The 25,799-nt window shown below is 37.9% G+C and overlaps 1 protein-coding gene across 1 annotated transcript in view; it reads left to right on the top strand.

Annotated features, from left to right (window-relative positions):
* Nucleotides 1-25,799, top strand: part of LOC139709632 (integrin alpha-8-like) — a 67,981-nt gene that overhangs the window by 6,039 nt on the left and 36,143 nt on the right. Inside the window, exons 2-4 of the mRNA XM_071621591.1 lie at nt 21,590-21,723; nt 23,814-23,911; nt 25,044-25,182. Coding sequence (XP_071477692.1) covers nt 21,590-21,723; nt 23,814-23,911; nt 25,044-25,182 — 371 coding nt within the window. The remainder of the gene's footprint in view (nt 1-21,589; nt 21,724-23,813; nt 23,912-25,043; nt 25,183-25,799) is intronic.

Below are 25,799 nucleotides of genomic sequence, written 5' to 3'. Positions count from 1 at the left end.
AGGATGTTTTTAATCGTAATTTCTAGAATACTGAATATACCTTGTTATGTTACAAGTGAAGTATTACCGGAAAGTTTCAACTTTGCTCTATCTGATGATGGACTTACTTTAGAATATCATTGGACCATTTTGCGATAAAACTCTTCAATTCAAAGTATATATTTCACTTTATTATCTTTGTGGAAGGGGGCGGTGAGAGAAAGAGAATGTTCAACTTTACATTTGTTGACGGTCTACTGTGATTCGTTCGAACTTTGCGGGTTGAGACGCTCATGAAACATGGGCTTTGCAAATAAAGTAGTAAGGAAGAGGGAGAAAAGGGGGGAGAAGACAATTACCTCTCTTAGTTCGTATAAGAAAAACAATGGTCGCAATGCACTTTCTACTAAAGCTGTTAACACACACCAGCTGCATTCCATGTTACTGTTAACACACACATAATCTACACACATGTCGACATCACGAATATTCTCATGAAAGCGTTGATCCGTTTTGTTTTCATCATGTTGAGAGACGGATCGAGTGTTGGTAAGAAACGCGGGTGTCATCGGGGAAACGGATGCCCAATGTGCGGATTCCTGGGTGCACGTAAAGTTCTCAGGAGAGAAAAATTGAAGGTGACTGCTCTCTCGAGTTCGATTACACTTCTCCTGAGGTGGGGAAGCCCCGTTCTTTACCCTATATAGCCCAAGGGGGGCACATTGTTTCCCCCTACCATATTTTTAATGTCACTCCTACGTCCCTTATCCAATTTCAACCAAATTTGGTGACTTTCCCTAAATTGTTATTGCGAACATTTTGTTATATAAGTTTAGCCATGTGTGATATTGTTCGTCACCATGGCAACCGTGAGCTTACAACCATGTCAGTCAGATTTTGTGTGTTTATCTGTTCTAGTTTCAGTAAACAATATAATAGTGGATGACATGGGGATTTTCTTGGCTGTAATTTGCTGAATTAACAAAATAACATGACGTAATTATGGTTGGGAATGGACCTGAGATGCTTCTCTATTACTTCCTTTGTTTTTCATGTGACATAGGCATCGAACAATAGCTATAAACGAGATAATTAACAAAACAGTATTTTTCAAAGATAATCGTCTTATTTTGTGTCATTTTCAATCTTTTACACAGGTTTTGCCTGAAGTACATTTTTTGTTTATCATAATCATTATCATTCTGCAAACTCAAATTCTAATACTAAGGAAATATGAAATGGGATAACTATACAATGTGCGGTCTGTATATTGCATGTGCCATATTTTATTTCTTTTTTACTGTAATGAATAGTGCCCAATGTGATGACCTTAAATATGTTTATCAATGGCAAACCATGATTGCTTTTGATTCGTGATGGATATGAAAATGATTTGTCTGAAGCAATGACATACATTGTATATAAGACTAGGGGCAAATATTATCAAGTAAAATCAGGTTTTCGCATATTTCCAATGTATTTTTGTATATTTTGGTAAATAGCGCCCTCAATGAGTGACATTGAAAAAGTTCAAATCTATGGTCATGTAGAAACATAATAAGAAGTTCTATAGGCGCACAATGTCTCCCCCCGGGTCAAAATAGCATGGGCTTTTATAGGTTTAAAGTCCCGTCTTCATAGAAAAGAAAGCAACAAGACTACTTGGGCATTTGCATTTTCTATCTCCTTTCCATTCCTTGACACTCTGCAAAAAGGTTCTCCTGAAGAAGTGAGAGAAAGAGAGAAAGACGGGGGGGGGGGGGATACCTTACTTGTACAAGGGTGAATACAGGGGTTTTTTCAAGGAACACGGTGCTGAACTCGACCCTCAAATATTTACAAGTTTACACCGTGTGGGACTTCCCAAATCCCGGGGAATCGTAAGCTGAGCCAAGAACGACATCTGCCAGCGGGACCCTAGTCTGCAATCTCAAGTCCCGTGCTCAGGTCATTTGATTTGATTTCTGATTTATATTTCATTTCAACACTGTAAAAAACCTGGTATCATAATAAACATTGTCTTTAAAAGGTCGTGTGTCTTCTAAATATCAAAAGTCAATACGAGCATGCAATGTCTCCCCGAGTTTTGATCCATGACTTTGTATATTCTTCGTATTAATCTGTCTGTCTTTTACCGCTCATGAAAATGATGGTTACCTAAACTTTACAGCCTGATATCATGTTTTTGAAGAACTTACGCCTTGGATCAATTCTATGGTCGTTTCAGTGACATCTACTTTTCATACTATTTTAAGGAGGGAAGATCATTCCAATGTCTGGTGCAGTGGAAAACATCAGTAAATGAGATCATAATAGGCGTATTGTGCTAAGCCCCGAAGTAAAGCCCCGAGGTTTTTTTTAGCCAACATAGTGGTATTGTTTGGTGTGGTTTTTTTTTTTTTTTTCAGACAGCTGAATCGATGTTAAACCGACAATCTGAACAAAATGGAAAGACGGGGAATTTTCAGCTTGATTTGTTGATGGGGGATATATTTGCTTTCGTTTTAACACACAGTGAGAAAAAATGAGTTCCCATAGGGCCTCAAAATTAGACGAGACTCTTGAAACGGGTCATGCTTATTGTCAAGTTGTAACACTACTCTAATTAATGGAATATTATGACGAAAAATGTCGTTCAGGAATCAACTGTTGTGTGACAGGTGGCGAAAGATAGCAGCCAAATTTTCATTTTTTTAATTGAATTTAATTCACGTCTAGTATTTAAATTTGAATTCAAACTTTATTTTTACTTTTTTTTTTCAACAGAACGTACATGAAACAATATGATAAAGTTGACTTGCGAGTCGTTGAGAATATACATAGCCAGACAGGATTGACAATAATGTTCATGTCTGCATGATCAGTACAAAAAAGAAAGATACATACACTATTATACACTCTGCGAAATAAAAAGAGTGAGGACCCACTCAAAAGAGTATCCTCAGTATCTTCATGATAATGATCCAGCTAATTACCACTGAATATTGTGAGGATCTGAATACAGAGAGGGTGATGAAAAAAAACCAAAAAAACCTATTTCATATAATCTCATTCTCAACTTACACCCTGCCTTGATAAACTAAGCAAGACACCCAATTTCAAAGATAACATCGCTCCTGTCATTTCATTAGTTGTTCCATAGTCGCCGATTTCATTCAGAGTGATGTCATCAACTTCAGGGTCCCACAGTATACAAACATCACTTTTATCTCTACATCCAATCTCTACCGGAACTTATTGACTCCATGGGAGGAAATTAAGACTTGTTTGAAATTTGCTTTGTTTTTTTTAATCATTTGTTATCATCGTGCTGACCAAATAATGACGAATCAGGTTTTCATCTTCATTTCTACTGCTGGAATAACACAAAAGGCAGCATTAAATCGAAATCGATCGAAATGAAATCGCTCTCATCAGAATAAGTTATTGACACAATGGACGCCACTAAAATAATTTATGCGTGCACATTGTACTTCCTGAGAACGCTCGTGTTATAGTGATAAATGACTTGGTAGCTAGAATGGCCTGCGGCCTATGTTCATTCTTATATTTGTTGTTGTTGTTGTTGAAATCCACCTTGGCTGTGTATCAGAGAATGTTATTTGATTTGATTGTTGTTGTTTTTGTTGATTACACCATTCTAAGTAAAGGGCGTTGGCGTTGACTGAAGTGCGTACGTGCTTGTGTTTAACGTCATGTGACTCAGCGATTCGGTAGTGTTTTTTTTTTTCATTATCATCATTATGTTTATTTGGTTTCGCTGTGCTGTGTGTATTTTGTTTTGTTGTAGGCCCTACTTGGCTGAAGGGATGTTGTGGCATGCACCTAGGGAGTTCTATGACTCGACAAAATTGTTGCTCCGTTGCCAACTTGCGCAGCAACCAAATCAAACACAATTCGATCGTGTGATCACAAATTCAAGATTAACCTTTTTTTGTGCCAGGGACTTTGGACAGTGGGACAACTCCATGGGATTATCCGTGCCAATTAGCACGCAAAGCACACGAAGTGTTTACAAGAACTGAAACTTCGATTATCCGTTTGAACCTTCGATAAGCCCAAGAACATAATTATGTCTATAACCTCTTTCGTCTTAACGAGTCTATTCATTATGAGGTAAACATTACTCAAATGCCAACATGTACAAACATGGGGCTGATTCCTGTGAACTGCGTGAATTTTTGCCAAAAAAAAAAATGCTTCTTATACTAAGTCATGAAAACAGGTGTTTCCCCAAAGCAAGGCGGATGAAAACCTCGTCTAGATTCTTGATCCGGGTAGGTGAAAGGACACTGGTATAGGATTGGGGTTCAACTCTCGGCAAACTTCAGAGGGGTAAAATACATCAACGAAAACATGCGACCAGCAAGACATGCAGAACAGAACGAAGTTTGTAACACAGGTTTGGAGTCATCACGCGGTCATGTACAAGCTCCGCGCATATCACATGAAATGGGCAAGCGCCTTGCTGTATACCAATCCACGGACGAGCTATAAGATCAGCTGTGCAGGACTAAAAAGCCATGGCATAATACTAATCATGATTATGAAAAATGTGCGCGTAAAATCAGACCGAATCGAAGAGTTATGATGCCAGTCTGCATAACTTGAATTATCATACGCGACAGCTTCCCACTTTGTTTTGTCAGAAGTGCAAACAAACACAGTATCAACACAATTGATGTTGTCACTACTCGGTATGAATAAATGATTGCTCTAGAGTTTTGTAAAGGAAACAAATCGAGAGAATCTTTACTTCTGAAATTGTTTGTACGATTGTTGGGGATGACCCTTGGAAGTGTGTTCGTTTCGGTTTCGATAAGATTACCGTAAAACAAAAACCAAACTCATCTCAAATTGGTACCTCATCGGAGAGAAAAAAAAAAAGAAGAAAGAAGAAAGAAATAAAGAACTGAAGTGACAGCAACAACAACAACAACAACAAATGTATAAGGCCTATAATACAAGGAGAGCTATGCTGAGATTAAAAGCGATGAATGTTATAATGATAATAGTAATGAATACTGTACATGTTATATGTTGTTCTATAATTTGTCTCGTATATATATTACATGAACCTTTTGTAAACGTTTGAACAATATTATTTCATCACATGTATACTTTGTACTATGTTTTTTGATTTTCGATGATTGGAAATAAACAGTGATTGAATTTAATTGAATTGAATTGAAGATAAAGATAACAAATTACATAACAATGATAATGATAATGATAATAGTCAAGAGATCATAGTTATAATGATAATCATCATAACAATAATTGCAACCAAAATTGATTATTATCATAATCTATGCTTATTCATGTTATCTGACGGTATACTCTGCAGTTTTTCTTAGATTATGTTCTTAGGTGTAAAGAACATTGCTCCTCCATCAACATCAGTGTCTATGAACTACCCGATGAACATATTACTATGATTACTAAAAAGTCCAATGTAATAAGTCGTGATGTGAACAAAGCCTGTACTTAATTTACTTACTGAATAAAGCCCCCGTTGTCCTAATCGTTCTAAAATTCCAGACTCTGGTCATGATATTATTCCCAATCTTATGATGGGCAAGTGATACCTCCACTCTCCATCTCCCTCCCCCCCCCCCCTCTTCCTCTCCCCTCTCTCCTCCCCCCCCCCCCCCATGACTGTCACGAACATTTGCCTCATTGCGGTTCACACCTGAATCTGGATACTGACTGAGTTCTGTTTCTTCAGAGTGCAGTATTATGATAAAAGCACCCACCCTGTGTGTTTGTGTGTGTGTTCCATCGTGTGTGCGTGTCACACTCGCGATTCCTGTTCTTCCTATGAAAAACATATAACAGATGGCATAATCTATAATCTCCACGGTATATGAGTAAAGGAAGTTATGTTCTTGGAGCCAAGCATGCAGACAAAAGAATTTGCAGAATATGAGTTGATGTATTACCAGGCTGTCGATATCTCACTTTATACCGAACAGTCATTAGGGAGCAGCCGGTAAATCGAAGTTTTACACGCCATTAGGCCCGATGTCTTGAGTCAGAGTTCATCATATTCCCCCTGTCCCCAGGTCTCCCATCCATTATCTATATTTCAAAGAGAATATTATTGACCACGACATCTCGGTTTATCATAAGCAGATGGGTTATATGCGTTCGATGATTTTTTTTTTGCCCTCATCTCCCCCTGTGACAATCACAGTAGCGTATTACAAAGAACCATGACAAAAAAGAGGTACTGCAGGGTAATGGGAAAATAATGAAAGCAGAAGAAAAAGGCGAAAAAGAGGCCAGTGATATCACAAACCATCCCTGTTGTAAAAAATGGGAGAAAAAAAGTTTATCTGTACTGTACACGATGACATTGGGAGGATTTCACGGTAAATAAATAAAGAATCAAGCAAACAAACAATAAAACATAGTAGAGATTAACAAGCACTATTGACTTTATAACTGCAGAATATTTTTGCATGCAGATGGCTTATACACCCAACCAAGGCCGTCAGTGGGCAAAGTTGTTTGATGAAAATCTGACCAGCAAATAATGACGAGTAAAATAAGTCACCATCACAAATCTGTCGACACACATTTTTAACGTCATCTGAAAACACTATAACTTATTATGTTAAACTTTATCAAGTTTTCTCAAGGTGTCATCACATAGTTGTATCATATTTGACTTGTTTCGCTATGTCAATGAAAACGGGTTTTCGATTTGGGGATATTTCCAATTAAGAAATTTCAATTTCGATGTTGTTTTTTTCGCACAGTTAGGGACTTTTTTTTTGGGGGGGGGGGGGTTAAGGAGTTTCAAGGTTGTTGGTGTAACACGTTTGACTTTTCATGACTTTAATGACCCCCTCCAAAAAAAATAAAAAGAAAGAAAAAAAAGAAAGAAAAAGAAATAAGATTATTGTGCTAAAAGTATAATCCATAACATATTAAGTGCTTCTCAACCATACTCATGTTGGTAAGAGCAAGGTTGAGACGTCAAAATATCCCCTTGTGAGAGAGAAAAAGATATGTACAGATTAGCCCAATTAGCAAGAAATTTAGAAGAAGTGCTGTTCGGTTAATAGCCAGGAAGTTATTCAGCTTCTACGAAAGGACTAAAAAACCCAATACTGATAAAAATAGGAAGCAACAACACGTTTCACGGAATCCTAGACTGTGATTATCAGGAAAGTGATATTATACGACTAAATCCTCGTATTTGACTTCCCGTACAACGCATCTACATACATGTATTCTGACTTTTTTTTCTTCCGTTAAATATCTTGAGCGTAATCTGATCAACTCCTTGAACATTCTTATGGAAATGTCACCTTCATGGTTTCAAACAATAAATGCAACGGAGCATTAGGTATAGGTGAATCCATGGTTAAGGGCTACGAGTTTAAGAGAGACCCATTTTCAAAGAAAACATTTTACTCACTTAATACCAGAACTCTTGTGCATTTATGGTTTCTGTTCTATTGTCTATCCATTACAGTTTCATTCACAAGTGCTTTCATTAAATACAATTAAAGGTGTTGAATTCTCCGTCAAACGCCTACCCGGGTCGCCACTATGTGTCCTACAGAATGGCACTTCAACCATAATATTGGTTTCTTTTTTTTAAAGATAATCAACGTCTAGAGGTTCACCTATTATCACAACATGAGAGGCAATGAACATACTTGGTTGAAAAGGAAATCTGAAGATAGCGTACTTCACCTGAACCCATACGTTTTTCCTGTTCTAAGAGGATGTGACAAGGAAGCCTGCAACATCCATTACCTTACAATAAAACGACATTGATTTCTCCTCACTCTCCATGTATTACATTTCTTTGTCATGAATTGTATCTCTTTAGAGAACGCAGAGCAGTGAAAATTTGACATAAACACGGATGAAATGTAAGAAGTTAGGATATTGTGTAGTTTCTATATTTTTTTGACCAAACGGTTTTCGAACAGTTGATGTGAATATGCATATTGAGTGATCACCTCCCATTTTTCCATTGATCATGTTCAAAGAATCGACGAAAATTTAATGTTTCTACCATGAATTTGAAAAACATTATATCATGTCTGGATGAATAACTTCAGAATAATGAATGTATTTGATCAAAAAACAAAGCAAAACAAACAAAACACAACAAAACTGGACATGTCAAGGTTTTGTGTACAAACTATTTGTGAAAAGTTGTCAGGGAATTACATCATCAACTCTTTTGCACATTAGAATTGACTGTCGGGGAAGTGTCTTCTGAAAATGAGCTGAACTTCACAATGTCGTAACTTCCTTAATTCTTTCCGGAATTTTGATGAAATTTTCACCCTTGTGCATAAACGATTTTACTGTTTACTATCAAATTTACTTTGAATACGTACGGAATTCCCTTTAAACCCAGCCACTTTCGACCGCACCCTCCAATGGCTTCGGTCCAATAGCTCCCTTCAGGTGCGGTGGAAGTTTCGTATCCTGGGCATACGATGTGGACAAAATTTAAGATAAACATGGTTTCCTCCTTGTCTGAGAAATGTGTAATTTGCCTCGCTCTAAGGGGCGCACGTCGCGAGACCGACACCCACGGGTCATACAGCCCACGAGTCACACAGCCCATGAGTCCTACAGCCTACGAGGTATACAGCCCACGAGTCATACAACCTGCAAGGTATACAGCCCACGAGTCATACAGCCCATGATTTCGACAATAAGCAAACAAGGCCTATGAGTTTCGACAATAAGCAAACAAGGTCCACGAGACCGACACATCAGGCCCCGTGCTGTATATATCTGTCAAACTCGTGGGCTGTTTTTACTTATTAGTGTCGAACTCATAGGTATTATTTGCCAATAAGTGTCAAACTGATGGGCTGTACGACTCATGGACCTTTTCTCAATGTCGAACTCGTGAGCTGTATGACTCGTGGGTGTCGGTCTCGTGGAATGACCCCTCTCCGGGAGTCCGGGTTGATACCAATCAGCAGACAGTCCGTCCGTTTTCCCTGTAAAGTAGGTATAGCTCAAGTCGAAGAGGGACACATACATGCAGCAGCAGCAGCAACAACAACAACAACATCAGCAGCAGCAGCAGGAACAACAACAACAACACCACCACCACCACCACCACCACCACCAACAGCAACAACAACAACAACAACAACAACAACAACAACAACAAATCGCATGAGTTGGCAGAAAGAGAAAATATCATTGCTGAGACGGGAAACAACGTTCCCACTGTATGCCAATAGCTTCAGCCATTTCTGTATTATGCTATTGCAGCAACAGGTAGGTACTACTTGGGTGGATGATAATGGGTTGCAACCCCGAGCCGCTCTTCTACCTATTCGGTACCTTACGTTAACTGCGTTGTATAAATAGGCCTGTATTTATTACCTTCACCTGTAAATCGATTATCGGGATTCGACCGTCGGAAGAAAAAGAAAACCGATTATACACATGTACAGTTAGCGTAATCGTGCTAGAAATGCTCAAAAAGGACAACAACAACAACCCACATTCAGTTCCGATGTCTGCTCTCACGGATGTGACGCGGATTTAACCAGTTTTCCAAGGAGGTGTGTGATACCTCTTTGAGTACACTCGAGTTTCAGTTGTCTGGATTTATATCGCGAGAAGATTGGCAAGCGCCGATTTTTCTCACCGGATTCATCGTTTAATAGTAAGCGCACTTTATACCCAACCCGAAGGGTCTATAGTGCAGTGACTTGAGAAATCGATGCTTCGGGGTATTTATCACATGTGATTGCACTATTTTTGGAAAAAAGATATGAATTATGTTATTGCTCTTTAACGGCATAAAATTTCAAACCCAACTTTCGATTTTCATGTTTTCACACGGCCCTTGCCATCATTTCTCTCAAAATAAAGTCCATGTATGTTCGTGTTATCATATTATACTTTAACATGGGACCACACGTTATATCATTCTGTAGTGCTGTTAAACAGAGTAATACGAATTTGGGTAATATCTTAGCCGCATTCACACAGACGAAATAGCGGGATTACGATCGTGAATCAAATCTCAAGTTTTATTATGTCTCTTTATCAGATCTTTGTTGTATATACGGGTTTATGGGATAATCAAGATGATAACAAGGTTATCTCGAGCTACACAGAGCTGACCATGCAGTTCTGTGATTGTAAGAGATGAGTACGACAACACCTTACTAGCTTCAATTTAAGGTTACGCGGGGACTGATTTTTTAGGTGGTCTTAGTTGCTTAAGAGCGATCAACCGCAAGGACGTGCGTACGACGCTATGAGCTTTCTGTGCTAATTGGCAACCAAAGCACACAATGGTTAAAGGGATGGTACAGTATTTGTGGAGATGAGAATTGGGCTTTTAACTTTTTTGCGAGATACCAAGAAAACACTTATGATATAGAGCAGAGCATACCATTTTAAGAGGAATTCAAAGTTTATTTGATGAAAATCGGGTTTGGAATGACTGAAACATCCAAAAACAAAGTAAAGCAAAGCGATCGTAATAAAGTGTGGGTCCCACACTTTATTAGAATCGCTCTGTTTTTGGATATCTCAGCCATTTCAAAACCAATTTTCATCAAATAAACGTTGAATTCCTCATAGAATTACATGCTCTTTCATATTTCATAAGAGGTTTCTCATTATCTCACCAAAAAATGTCAGAAACCTCAATTAGGTCTCAACCAAAACTATACGACCCCTTTAAGTCTCCTCCGTTGGAGTAAATGACGAGGATATCGAAAGTGGATTGCTTATTCAACACAACCAGTGCAGCAACAGGGAACTCCAACCACAGAACTCAAGACTGAGCGTCAATGATCTTATCCACTACGTCATAAAGGCCTCTCAACGATTCCAAAGGGTGAATAGATGCAGAAAAAAGGACCAAAAATATCATGGTTATGTGAATTGCAACAAAGGGCATGATCATTACTCAATGCTGTGCGCATGCACATGTGCACATGCAGCGGGGGTTGCTAGCAATATAGTGAAGAGTCAATCAAATGCATAATGCATGCACAAATGCGTGCGAATATCAAGGAAAAGTTAGTAGGTCACGACCGACTCATGATTGGCTCTTAGTCACCCGGATGTGGCATCGCGCCAAACAGTTCCGGGGCACGACAATAATTAGCGCGGTTATCAGCGATCGCAATTTAGTAGGCCTATATCTGCGCGTCCGGTCCTTTAAATTCCAAGAGTTCTGCTGGAAATAGTGGTCTTGTTTTGATATATTATTTCATGTTAATATATCATTACATCAATATCGATGAAAAGTTGTTTTCTTTACGTTATCATTTATTTTTGTAACGATGGGGTTCTTAGAAAAAAAAAAATCCTAACGGAAAGAAATTGATCGCTTTTTTTTAAATCTCTGTCTTTTTCCTCTCTTTATTTCTTCGAATTCATTCTGTTGTCATATTTGTTGTCCTATTTTTCAACATTTCATTTCAATTTCTCGTTTTGGTGTTCTGTTTATCTGCTTTCCTTCCTTCTGGCTTTCTTTCCCTTTTCTTTTTTTCCCCCTTCTTCTTGTTCTTCGCAACACCTCCTCTTCTTTCACTTCCAACCCCCTTGCCTTAAAGGGACTGTACAGTACTAGTTGAGGTGGGGATTCATGTTTTGAACATTCCTAAGTGAGATAATGAGAAACCTCTTATGAAATATGAACGAGCATGTAATTTTAAGAAGAATTCAACGTTTATTTGATGAAAATTGGTTTTCAAATAACTGAGATATCCAAAAAAGCGATGATAATATTAAAGGGCGACAGGCCACGCCTTTTATTAGGATCTCTTTGTTTCACCTTGTTTTTGGATATTAAAACCGATTTTCATCAAATCAACTTTTGATACCGCTGAGAATTGCCAGTGTCTTTGGCATCTCATTGAGTGGTTTCTAAATACGTATCTCGCAAAACGTTAAAAGCTAAATCCTCATCTCAACCAGAACTGTACACACCCTTTAATTCACCGCCTTATACGTATTCTTTTCTGCTCGTTCAGACTATTCATCAATCACCCGACAGCTCTCTGATGAAAGCTCTGTTATCACAGAATTAATTCGTCGAGAGGCAATCTCCGCAAGTCAACGAGCTTCAGCACGGATTAGCATCAGTTTCCAAAAGTAAACTTAAAGGTTATTGTCATTTTTTTAAAACCCTGGCATTACCGCGGGCAGGTTTGAGTTCTGCCATGTCAATAGAATATTGAAAGTCGTGGCCAATTTAGGGTTGACTGACCGTGATACAAAGTTTCTTTTTTCCCCTCTCTATTCTCTCTGCTCAAGGAAGCAATTGTAACGTTTTTGAAAGTCAACCTCAGCTCGGACTGACGGTAACGAATCGTGTCACATAGCCCGCTGGCACCATTGCCTGGAAGATGTTCTTTTCAACGCGGACTTTTTCCCTGGTCCAGGCTGTAACCATGGTAACAATTTGAATGCCAGGAGGATACGTCCGATTTGATTCATCGAGGGTATACATTGAATCAGGAGAGTAAAGTGAGCAAGTTTCGTGCGTGCCTTTTGTGATAAGTCCCCACTCAGGAGCTTTACAAAGGAACTCCTACTCAACTTCAATTTCATACGTTTACTTTCTATCAAAGTGGCCACTTTGTGGAGCAATAATGACATTCTGTGGTTGGGAGAGAAACCAGCTTTGCTTTGTTTTGTTTTGTGTTGTTTCGCATTCACCTTCTCTCGCTCAAGGTCGCACGTGCGATTGGTCCACAGCTGAGCGGTCCCACTTCGAAATGAAAAATGCGGAAATGCGATATTCTGCGTCTTCCTGCCGCAGATTGCAATTGGCAATGACAAACGTCAAATCGTGTCAACAATCCTGCCAAAGTCAAACCAAACTTTGCGCTTTCCAACTTGATGTGAGTCATCAAGGCCGGCGTACCACTCTTTGGTGACTATTATACAGTGTACCCAAAATGATTAAAGCCAAAGTACAAACATACGGAAGGGCAGCCATCTATACGTTGAAAAAAAATCCATTCCTAAGTTGAAATTGACGGTGATTGATAGAGTACAATAATATCGCACTCAATGGAGAGCAGTGCATAGTTTCATATGAATAAAAGTTTGGGATTAGAATTCAGTTATGGAATTCGAAAGTTGCGCTTGTTTTTCAGACCCATGATGAACGAGAAACAAACCTGACAGCAATGGGTAACAGATCAATGCTTAGCAAAAAACAAGTTCAGGTTGCCATTACGTTGAATCGTCATTTTAAGGAGTTTCGTGCAGGTTGGAAAACAAATTGTTGTTTAAAAAAGGAATGCATTTGTGCTTTAAGAGAGAACACAATCAGATAAGCACTCAAGGTCCATCCAGACTGTAATCAGTCACTGGAATCATGCTGTAATGTCCTTTGTTTGTTCAATATTTCATGTTTGTTATCGCTTTTTGGGTAAATGAATTTCATTTCAAATTTCAATTTCAAAATGGCTTTAGTTTGCTATTGCACAATCGTTCCGCTAAGATTTAAAGTGGATTGTCATGGTTGTTTTAATTTTGGACCACGCACTTTTGATATTTTTTCTGTGTGGGGGCACCAAAGTATCAGATGTCAATATTTGAGTGGCATATATATATATATATATATATATATATATATAAGTCTGGAAGAAGGCGAGGAAGGGAGGACGGCTTTCGTTATCAAGGATAGCCTACGCCGTACAATTTTTTTTTTATTATCACCACCTTTTAAAGCCTTATTCGCAATACACAGCATCACTTCATCACATTTTGACGAATATCGTTATTACCTAGTATTTCTAAAATTCTGGAAAAAAATTATTCATAAACGCCTGTACATTTTTCTTCATGTAAATGACCTACTTATACCTAATCAGTTTGGATTTAGAAAGGGCCATTCCACCGATTTAGCTATAATTCAATTGTTAGATAAGATTACTGAATCTTTTGCAAATAAAAAACATTTGATAGGAATTTTCATGGATTTATCAAAGGCTTTTGATACCATAGATCATGATATATTAATTTACAAATTAAAAAGATATGGTATTCGTGGTTTAGCACTTTCTTGGATTATTGATTATTTATCCAACAGAAAGCAATATGTACTATTTAAGTCATCTAAATCTCCGAATTCTAATATTGTATGTGGTGTTCCCCAGGGATCAATTCTTGGCCCCCTACTGTTCCTTGTATATATTAATGATATAATAAATACATCAAAAACTCTTAAATTTATACTTTTTGCGGATGATACTAATATTTTTTACTCCCATGAGAACCTTGAAACACTGTTTAATACTCTGAACACGGAAATAGACAAAGTCTCCCGATGGTTTATATGTAATAAATTATCCCTTAATGTCTCTAAAACAAATTTTATACGTTTCAAACCTACTGCTTCACAGAACATTAACAGCAGTTATAATATCAATATTGATGGATTATCTTTAACTGAAGTAAGATTTACTAAATTCTTAGGAATCACAATTGACTCGAGTTTAACTTGGAACGATCACATTCATAATATCCACACGTCTGTCTCAAGAACTGTAGGAATTTTATATCGACTGAAAAACTTCATTTCTCAAAATTCCCTGACTATTCTATACAATGCATTGATCTTACCACATATCACATACTGCAATATCGCTTGGGGAAACTGTGGCTCAACTAAAATTAATCCAATTTTTACTCTCCAAAAACGTGCTGTACGTTTGATTACCAATTCCCGTTACTTATCCCCATCCAATCCCCTATTTCGTCAACTAAAAACATTGAAAATTGAGGATCTTCACACCTTTCAAACTGCTGTTTTTATGTATAAATATACATTTAATTGTCTTCCAAAAATTTTTGATGGCTTCTTCACTCCAAATTTCACCGTTCATTCATATCCAACACGTCAGTCGTCCGATTACCATCTCGAAAACCCCAGAATCATTTTAGCTCAAAAATCATTAAAGCACAATGGACCAGATATTTGGAATTCTTTACCCCCTAATTTAAAACAACGTACGTCGTTGAACATTTTCAAACGAGAACTAAAAAACACCCTCATAATCCAGTATACTTCTGACACATAATTATTCATACCACCTGGTCAACAAACACCCTAAACAATGAGTTCACGGCCATAACTGAAGTAACATTCACCTCATCACACTGATACACAAAATAACACTCAACGTACAAACCAAGATTCATCCCAACACAATGCACACCGCACTGCACCGCACGCCCTTCGCACAATTACTTCCCACTCAGTGAGTGGCAAGATTTTCTTTATGTATCTCTTCGTTGAGCCCATTGCACAATTACCCCCCACTCAGTGAGTGGCAAGATTTTCTTTATGTATCTCTTTTCCTGGGGCCATCATCCTCGTCAAGCTTAGCTTATGATGATGGTCCCCTGCATTTCATTTTTATCATTTCCTATTGCTTCCTTTCATATATGATATTCGTTCTTGAAAAAAAAAAAAAAAGAAAATGTATGTAAGATCCAAACGTTACGAATATTAGCTGTGTAAATGACTATGTAAGTATCTTGTTGATTTGTTGATTTGTATTGATTTTGAAATGCAGAAATAAAAACTGAACTGAACTGAACTGAAGACCTTTGTTTCTATTCCGAAGAACTCCAACCTTGTACATTTTTTTATTTCTGTGAATCATATTTCTACTTGTTATTCTATTTTGTCATTCTATTTATATTATCATTTGTCATTCTATTTCGTGTATATAAGGCACCACTGCAAAGAAGTTAGCAAAATGAATGTGCCTACCCTGTATTTTTAAAAGAAAAAAGAAAACATGAATGAATAAATAAATAAATAGGCCTTTGAAATCAATTTTGAGTACTTATGTCTTCGTGCTGCATACGCCCCCAGCCATGTCATTCTAAAACCAAGAGGTTATCACGTTTGACATCTGTCAAGGTCAAAAAGGTGAATATGGATTTATCTGAAGAATATAAATTTACGGTAGCTTGCATTCGCAAAGATAACTTAGGTATCCCAATCCTGAGCGTAGTTGAGATGTTTCATTTCAATTCAATTCATTTCAATTCAGTTCAGTTCCATTCAATTCAATTCAATCTATTTCATTTCCTTCTTCACATAAAATAATAGAAGAAAAATCACAAATGATCTTGAGTACGTACGAGTACATGCAAATCAGAGGTAGTTAAGAATAACTCGTAATAGCAGTTGAACTTTAAAGACATAATAGGTCTCGAGAATATTACATAATCACCCCACATTACAACAAAATGAATTAATTTTCTGCTCCTATAATCAGGCCGGATAAAGGCAGCATTCCCTTTACTTCATGCATGTTTCCATAAAGAAATTTCATAATAATGTTCAATTCAATTTTCCTTTTTTTTCAGTTTTCTTCCACAGATCATAGTAAGAAACATACATTGATCTTGACTACACATTGATTGAAAGTAAGCTGAAAAGTATAAAGGTAATTAACGAATAATTATTGAAAACATTATAGTTCCAAATCAAACTTGTTACATTATTTATAATCTATAAAAAAAAATCGAGTGGAAACAAACGGGGGTCCACTGTAAAATTTGTCCATGTTGAAGAGATGCACAAAATGGCATAAGGAGTGGCCCAACATTCATCTCGAATAAAACTGATCTCAGCTACTTTGTTTTGTATTGTTAAGGATAGAATGATTGATTGATGGATATAACGTTTTGTATTGTTAAGGAAAGAGTGATTGATTGATGGATATAATGACATGCACCATATATAGTTGCGTATATAGCTCTGTGTGGTTTGAACTTTTGACATATCGGGCAAGTACGGACCTATTCTTGGCGGCGTAATAACGATTCCAGACACAAGTCGACCTCCGGTATACCCTCTCCAATCCGATGTCGAGTCACGTACAGAAAAAACATCGATGCCATAAATTGTGAAGTTTAGTATAAAAAGCTCGCAAAGAAAAATCAGTTTTATCGAACAACTTAGCGTACAGCACCCGTGATCCCAGCGGATTTAAGACTATTCTGACTGCTGCACAGTGCAACCACGGGTCGAAACATGATTCGGAGAAGCATTTCCTTATTTCATGTCAGTAGTATAATTATATCTTATGCAACCTACTACTGAGCAGCGAGCGGGAAACACATAGCAGACGGTTCGTTGCAATGAAAGTTAGTTTTACTCCGTATAAAAGTGAAAAAAAGGCTATGTGAGATTGTAAATAGGTCTCTTGTGTATCACGAATCAAACGTGCGTGAAACATTTAGTGACTTTTATTTCATTAGTTGTTTGTTTCTTTTGGTTTTTCTTTCCCGCCAGTTGTGGCAATCTGTCATGCTGTCGTCTGCATGCTCTTTGGCTGCATGACTCTAGCATTGCTCATCAAAGTTCGAACGTCTGTTGTTGTTGTTGTTGTTGTTGTTACTGTTGTTGCTGTTGTTGCTGTTGTTGTTAATAGTGGCACTGATGTTTTTATTATTCAGTCACGTGCTTGATTCCAACATAACTATGAGGGATTGCCCATACCTACCCCTCCCCCTACTTTTGGTGGTATAATATATATATATATATATATATATATATATATATATAATTATATAAAACGGGCTGTAAACACGGTAAACCTTTCTTATACCGAATTCAGTCAACATGGTCAACATGGTCAACATGGCTGCATTTCTATAATATTACTAACTGGCAATCTGTCGATACTTTATCATGAACAAACACAATAAGATGAGGATCCATTCCTTGGTCAAGGTGCCATTATCGTGGTGGTGGTGAGGATTTTTTTTTTTTTTTTTTGCGGGGGAGGGAGGGGATGGAAAGGGATAGATATATAGAAACGTTGTTATAAGCGCTTTATAAATGATATTCGTTAATATCATTATAAAGAACATGGAAAAAACGGAACCGTGGCAGTTCCGGCTAAATCGGACGAATAGAGGATATTCCCAAAGCCGTTTAACATGTTCTACCGGGAGAGGGGTACTTTATGGTCATAGCAAGGATCTATTAACTCCTCGGTCCCCAAATGAGGTGATGATGCTGATAATGAATTAATTATTTTGGCCTCACGTGTCCGACGTTTTACCCTCACCCGAAGTTTTACTACTAAAAATTCCTCGCTTGTAACGAGTACGAGAAGTTTGTTCATCGCGTTGCTCGAGAAGATGGAGTTAGAAACGGGAAATGGACATTAGAATTGATTTACAGATCATGCTTAAGAGGAGCCGCGAACGCTCACTTGAAGAGGTTATGTGACGATACATAATGATGCCGCGGTGATGTTCGTTATTCCGAATGTTCGTTATTCCGAAACACACAAATTTACTATAGCAAGATGTTTGTTAAACCCGAAAATGAAATAGGGTTCGTTAATCCAAACATTTGTGGCGCAATTCCGAAGGTTCGTTATACTGAAAATGAAACCAGGTTTGCTGTTCCAAAGGTTCGTCAATCCGAATCGTTATTCCAAAGGCTCGTTTATCCGAAAAATTGAATACGGTTCATTGATTCGAAACAAAATTGAAGTGCATTCTATCGAAATTTCGGAATTGCGAATCTTATTTCGTTTTCGAATAACGATCCGTCCTTTTCATTTTCTGATTAACGAACCTTCGGAATAAGGTAACCCTTTCCTCATTTTCGGATTAGTGAACCATCGGAATAACGAACCTTGTTGCATTTTCGGATTAATGAACCTTCAGAATAACGAACTGTAACCATTGCGCTGGCAGTTCGAGCGCCTTCTATAAACACAGCTCTTTCTCAATGCATTGTACTGGTCAAAGGTGGTGAGCTGGATGAATCGTCGTGGTTGGGCCTGTGGTAGAAATGCCATCGTTAGTTCATATACCGAGACACTCTGTCGAAATGTATCATTAAGTACAATGATAAAAGATAAAGACAGTGTTGGCAATAAACGAATAAACACACAGAAATAAGTAAGAGATAAGGCAATGCTTTAGCACGGACATCATACCAGCACAAAGAGTGAAAATCCAACCCACCAAGCAGTAACGTGAGTCGGGCAAGAACTTAATATCACGTATCTTCTCGTCTTACACTATTGCCCCTGATTTCTTCGGCAGTCGAGATCATTTGCAGTTAATTTTTCTTCAGCAATATATCATCAAAACCATTCCACACTGTGCACTGGATAAGGCTGTACAATTTCAGCAGGAAACAAAAACAACAGTGATAGCTGCACTTTTTGCACAGTACACAATAGACACTAAGTTGCTACATGTCGGATCATATGACATTGTTCATACTTTTCATAACTGTACATGCTATTAGGAAACACGTCTTTCTTCGCTAAGAGTGCGGTCTGTGGAGGGTTCGACAATTTTGTTGTGCAAACTTATGATATATTTTAATGAATATCTTATGATCGCAGCAAGGGCAATGCTGCTGCTTTGGACCTAATTAAAAACAGATTTTAATTGGGTGCCATCCTAGTTCATGAAGGCAAGGAAGGAGAAATTCTCTCCGATTCGTCCTTTGCATATAGCCTATGTGCATGTTTATCATTGTATATCTTTAAACGCTGTATATTTTCAAAGTCTTTTCATTTGCATGTTTTTTCTGACGGAAAAACAAACAAACAGACAAACAATAATTTATTGTCACAAAATTACTTTACACCTTTGAATATGATTCTGTGGACCCATAATAGACGTATGAGCTCTATACACAAGCGGAGTCACTGTGCCTGACAACCTCTCATCCATTTTAAAGTAAAGGCGTTACTTCATAATCTCACACCCAGGGTAAAATCTTGATACTTGCAAGAGCAAAATAATCTAGTGCTCTTGACACTGCCAATAAGTGGTTTTGAGCCTGCGATCCTCTGCAAGGTATAGCGCAATATATGATGGCGTTGTCCCAATCAACCTTGCCTAAATACAATATTTTACAGACTCGCTAATGTATTGCAGGTATACAATGATCATGTCCATAGGTTTTCGCTCCAAGGAGCTGAATATTAGCACGAAAGAAATGTCTTACAATAATGTTGATGACAATTCGTACAGCCTCACAAATCGCAAAGAACTTAAACTCACTATGGGATAGTACTAGTAGATGATTTGTGCCCCCCCCCCCTGCGGATTCCTGACATGCCTGAATCTGTTCATGATGGTAAATGTGGCTCATTCTAGCTTCATTTGATTTGTGAACTGTTCATACTCCCCTATGGTTCATGGTTGTACACATCTCTTATGTTGCTATCAACAAATGATCCATTTGTATACGTGTCTTCACCATAGCTGCTCTGTGTGATGGATGCTTATTATGCCCGTACCATACTTTCCGTTTCGGCGTATCCAAAGTAAGAGCCGTTATTGGTATTATGTAAAGAGCTATACTAAAGGGATTTTATGATTCCATGCTCCACTTCCACGCACGATTATAGTATAGCAATCTGTGAAGTAGATGTCCTTCAATTGATTATATCACATAAATTTTCGTTAACGACTTTCTCTTTACAAAGTACTAGTACTACGTGCAGGCTGCAATGCACAGAATGTTGTGCCTTTATGCAAGTAATGCGCTCAGTTAAACGACGTTTGGTACGTTTTCCAGGATATGCCAAGCACACTTCAGTATGCTTTTCTTTATGTGGTTACAGCTCGTTATTCCGAAGGTTCGTTATTCCGAAGGCTCTTTATTCCTAAGATTCGTTATTCCGAAGGTTCATTGTTCCGAATTTTATTTTCGGATTAACCAAAACTTCGGAATAACGAACCTTCGGAATAACGCCACAAATGTTTGGATTAACGAACCCTTTTTCATTTTCGGATCAACGAACTTCTAGGTACAGGGAATTTGCGTGTTTCGGATTAACGACCCTTCGGAATAACGAACCTTCGGAATAGCGAACCTTTGGAATAACGAACAGCACCCCTTTAGGTTCTTGTCGTTTTTCTGGAAAGTGATTCCATTCCTCGAATAACCTAGATTGTACTGATAATGTTCTCTGATAGTTTGTGTTCACCGTTGGGAAGGGTCGTCTTCCTGTCTGTCAGTTATTAACACGAGATGATTGCTGTGAGACGCAAATTAGCGTAATCTGGTTAACGCCTCCCCCTAGAACGACTCTTTCAATTCTTGTCAGACTGTTCATGCTTGTACGGAACAGTTACTTTAAGAACTTACTGGAGGGAAAAAAGACGGGAAAAAACCTATATTACCTGTACTACTTTTTTAGGCACATAAAATAATCATATCCACACATACACTCACACAACCCTACACATACTCCAACACGCACACGTAAAATAAAAGCACGTTATCACTCTTTCCTAACGGGTCTAAGATGCAAGACGCAGCAGGTTACCGTAGAGTTACGATTTTGAGAGACATTTACAAGATGGACCAATAACGTCTCAAGAGGTTCATGATTTTGAACTGTAGTATAGGAACAGTTTTGTAATTTCTCCTCTTTTCCTACGTAACTATTGCCTCAGACCCGAACGATCATAGCTGCCCTTTCATCCAGACTGAGTTTATTAGAAAACAGGATTGTCACCTGCCTACGTTTTGTTGTTTTTCGTCAGTGTATTACCTGTTATGTTAATTACATGTTTTTCTTCCCCTTTTATTTTCTTCACACGTCTTTGCATTCAGGATGCTTGTCGGGGCGCCAAAACATCAAACAGCAGACCCTAATGTTGACAGAGGGGGCGCCCTCTTCCAGTGCCCCGTCACGCCTTATGACAACCCAAGCCCGTGTAGGGAGCTCCGTCAATTTAACGACCAAGGTAACCAAAGTCCAGAACTGTCCAGTGACCCACTAACCCTCCTTTGAAATCATTATTGGTATCATCTCACGCTCTTACGGCAAAAGAAATGTTTCATCAATAGACCCGCTCACCGGTTAAGGTTTCAGGGAAATTCAATCTTAGAGGTGTCGAATTTTCGCAAACACTATCGCGCCATCACCACCGTAATGAAAATTCTCAAGTGTTTGCAAGGAGCTTGTGTACGTATAGACTTGTTGATGCCAGGAAACGAGTTTGTATTGCACCTCTGTGAGCTGATTAGAGCAAGTTTATGCGTTGCTACTTGAGCTCTGCCAACTATCTCATCTTGACAGTTAACCGCCATGACCCCCGTTAAATTTCCCTGCAGTGTTTCCTGCCTTGTTGTAAAACTGGGTCTCTTGGAGACATGCATTGATTACACATACCAATACAGTAATTACAATACTGATTGGAATCTTGACTGCCAGCTGTCCACTTTAAATGTGACCCTGCACCTCAAAACAAACAAAAAGTCGCCAGATATGAATTTTTAGTTAAGACCATTAATCTGAAAGAGCAGACTTTAAGCTTTAAAATGATGTATAACTCAAATCAAATGGACTCTCCTAACCTATCTAGATATTGGAAAGAAAGCACAAACTCAGGAAAAGTGTGAACTGAGAAAAGAGTCTCTGAAGTACAGTGTCCATTCAAGCTCTTAATCTTTACCAAACCGTGCTGGCTGTGCGATGAATGGGACAAAAAACAGGAAGTAAACCACCAGAGTAACAACAATGAAGGAATTATCAGATTAAACTGAAATTAAGCATGCCTCATTAACACATTCTGTCCATATTTAATGCCAACTTTCAAAGCAGTAGCACTATCCTTTCAAAAGTAATTAGAGTTGAAAGTGAAGAATGTGGACAAGGTTTTTTAGAAATGAAAAAGGGATTCTATAGACACACCTAATCACACTATTCTACCAAAAGTGATCGAGATAAACTGCTAAAAAAAAAACCACTTTCCTGCCCGTTTTATAATATCAAATTCAAGCATAATGTAAAAGAAGACCCGCTCTTTAAGAAAATAAGAAAAAGTCAAGTTCGGCTAGGTTGACCCATTTCACTTATTTTCAGTCCTCATGCAAAATCAGTGTGTGCGACTTTATGTTCGTTTTGAGGTGCACGGTCACAAATTGTTTGTTGAATTTTGTTGTGTTATGTCGTTTTATAAACATAAAAGTATGCACAGACACAAACGTCTCATATTACATTAAAGAAGAAGAATCCCTATACACTTACGCGCTATTTCAATCATCTGCGTGACTCATTAATTACTTGTCCATAAGTTTTTGTGTGAGATTTGTGCACATTTGATTCATTGGCATAGAAAAGGTTACTTAATAGCTGAGCACAATCATGTATACGTATACTGTCACAAACAGCTACAGGTGCGGATATACAAATACCCTAGATAAACATAAAGAGGGTACATCGTACTTTCCAAACATGATGGACTAAAATGGAGTATCTAAATGCAATGAATGAAATTATACAACGTATTAACAAAAAAGTGACCACATTTGGAAATATAGGCCAGAAATGCTAGATTTAATCTCATAATTATACTATATCTTTCTGAGTTCATACGAATTTACATCTGCACTCCGACGCAGCATTTGATTAAAAGACAACCACCTTTCCCAGTGAAAGTAGTGGGCTCTAAAAAAGTGCACTGCGCTATTAAAGTTTCAACCACGTTGAACTTGAAATAAAGCACTCATTTTCAAACTAAAATTAGAAACAACGAAAAGAAAAAAACCGTTAAACATATATGTGATGCGATCGATGATTGATTTGTTTTAAGTTTATCTCGGCTGTAGTAAAAATAGTTTACGAAAGAGGAAAAGGGATGTTTTGGCGGTAAATTTTACTTCTACTTTCGCAAAGATACTCAAGTGTTTGTTTGTTTTTTTTAACTTTACGTCCACATGGTATTTGCTGTTTAACAGATTTATTTTGGGCAAAAAAGACCCTGAAAGTTTAGAAAGTCAGATCTAGTAGTCTCGAGTATTTTCATGTCGTTTCATCTCATCTTGCGTTAAGGAAATGATGTGAACGAGCAAAACGAGGCCGTCGCCACGAAATCGGGCCAGTGGTTCGGCGCCTCGGTGAAGAGCAGCGGTGAGGACGGCATTGTGTTGGTAAGTCAGTCCGGAGAAGATGAAGTTGCTCTTTCATTCATAAAAGGATGGTATAGTTTTGGTTCAGATAGCCCTACTGGAAAAAAAAAATGCAATGTCCCACAGTGTGAGAAACACAGTGGGAACACACTGTGGACGCAGTGTGAAATCTCTTCATACTGTTAGATTTAAACGTTTTAACAATGTGAGCACGTATGAATAATCTACTCACAGTGTGAAATAAAGCAGTACTATATCTGAACACTCTAAAAAAACTTCACACAGTGTGAAATGATTTTCACACTGTTAAATTCGAGCGTTTTCACATAGTCGTTGAACACACTGTAAACACACTGCGAAAAAAAAAACCCTGTGGGACACTGTGTTCTTACCTGTAGAGAAGGATGCAGGGTTCCAACTTGTGTATGTGTGTGTATTTGTGTGTGTGTGTGTTTGTGAGACAATGGTAAACATCTTATGAAAAATGAAAAAAAAACGTGCAATTCATAGAGGAATACAGACTTTATTTGATGAAAATTGGTCTTGAAATGACTGAGATATCCCAAATTCAATCCTAATAAAATGCAACAGGCCACGACTTTTATTAGGATCTCTGAGTTTTACCTTATTTTTGGATATCTCAGTCATTTCAAAACCGATTTACATATCAAAAGAAATTTAAATTCCCCTTAGAATTGTATGCTCTTTAACATTTTATAGAGTTATTCCTAAATATTTCGCAAAAGCGTTCAAAGCTAAATCCTCACCTCAACCAATACTATATATATAACACGAGACATAAGCGTTGGCTCTGTGGTTCAGACAGATTTCATGGTGGAATTCTGCCTCAAGTAGACACATGCCATGAGTGATGTCGCTGTTATCAACATGAAAACTCCAGTGAAACTTGCGGGTTCAGAAATGAAACAGTCATCTGAAGATTTTAAAGTAATATGGAAGACTTCGAGATACGTGTTTTTGAGTGCCGTTTCCTCTATAAAGATCCAAATTTGTTTGACAAAAAAAAAACAGGAAGATGATAACATTAAAGTCTTTGGGAATCCTCATGACGTGAACCCCCCCCCCCAAAAAAAAAGCCCTGTCATGGTATCTAATATTGTTACCATGGTTACTTTTGATGTTTTTTTCCAAGGCGTGTCGTCCTCTGTACACGTGGTTCATCGCTCCAGAGTCATCATCCTCGGCCAAGAGAGAGCCGATTGGCGGGTGCTTTGTCGCCAGGAACAACTTCACGCAGATCGAGACGTACGAGCCGTGTAGAACGCCAGTCCGTGAGTCTCTCACTGCTTATACATGTTCGATGTGCGAGTCTGTCGTATTCCGTGCTGCCGGCTGACGATCGTATACTTTATACTTACTTTGCCTGAATATACGTTTTCAAAGGAACATTTTCCCAAACATCCCTTTCCTTCTTTCCTTCTTTTTTCTCACAAATTGACAAATTCATACTCCCTTGACCTGATAATGTGAATAATATGTTAAAGGCACACAAACATGGGACTCAAGAGGGCGCTGTTGGTTAATGTTGACGTTAATGTTTTTTAATGTTAACGTTTACGCATCTGTCATGTTTTTCATGTTTTCATGCTACTATTATGACAAAGGGCAATTCAGGGAAACAACTAGGTTAAGTTGTGCTTAACCTAGGGGAAGGTCCATTCCAATGTATTTTGTTAATCTTGTTAGTACTTCATCAATGATTGACGGGTGGTGGCATTGACTGAATTCAGCATTTGAATTGTTTGTTTATTTGTTTGTTTTTAGCAGCCATAGCTATCTTATGAAATATAGTCGGAAAAAAAATGTTTAAGATACTTTATGTGAAACACACAATTAGACCTAGTTAGATTATACTCCATTGGCCAAGTAAGTGATGATCATGGAACAT

The sequence above is a fragment of the Diadema antillarum genome, unplaced genomic scaffold (assembly GCF_040938485.1).
Source record: "Diadema antillarum isolate AM-2024a unplaced genomic scaffold, OU_Dant_1.0 seq00001455_RagTag, whole genome shotgun sequence".
NCBI lineage: Eukaryota > Metazoa > Echinodermata > Echinoidea > Diadematoida > Diadematidae > Diadema > Diadema antillarum.
This window is presented reverse-complemented; position numbering and strand designations above follow the sequence as displayed.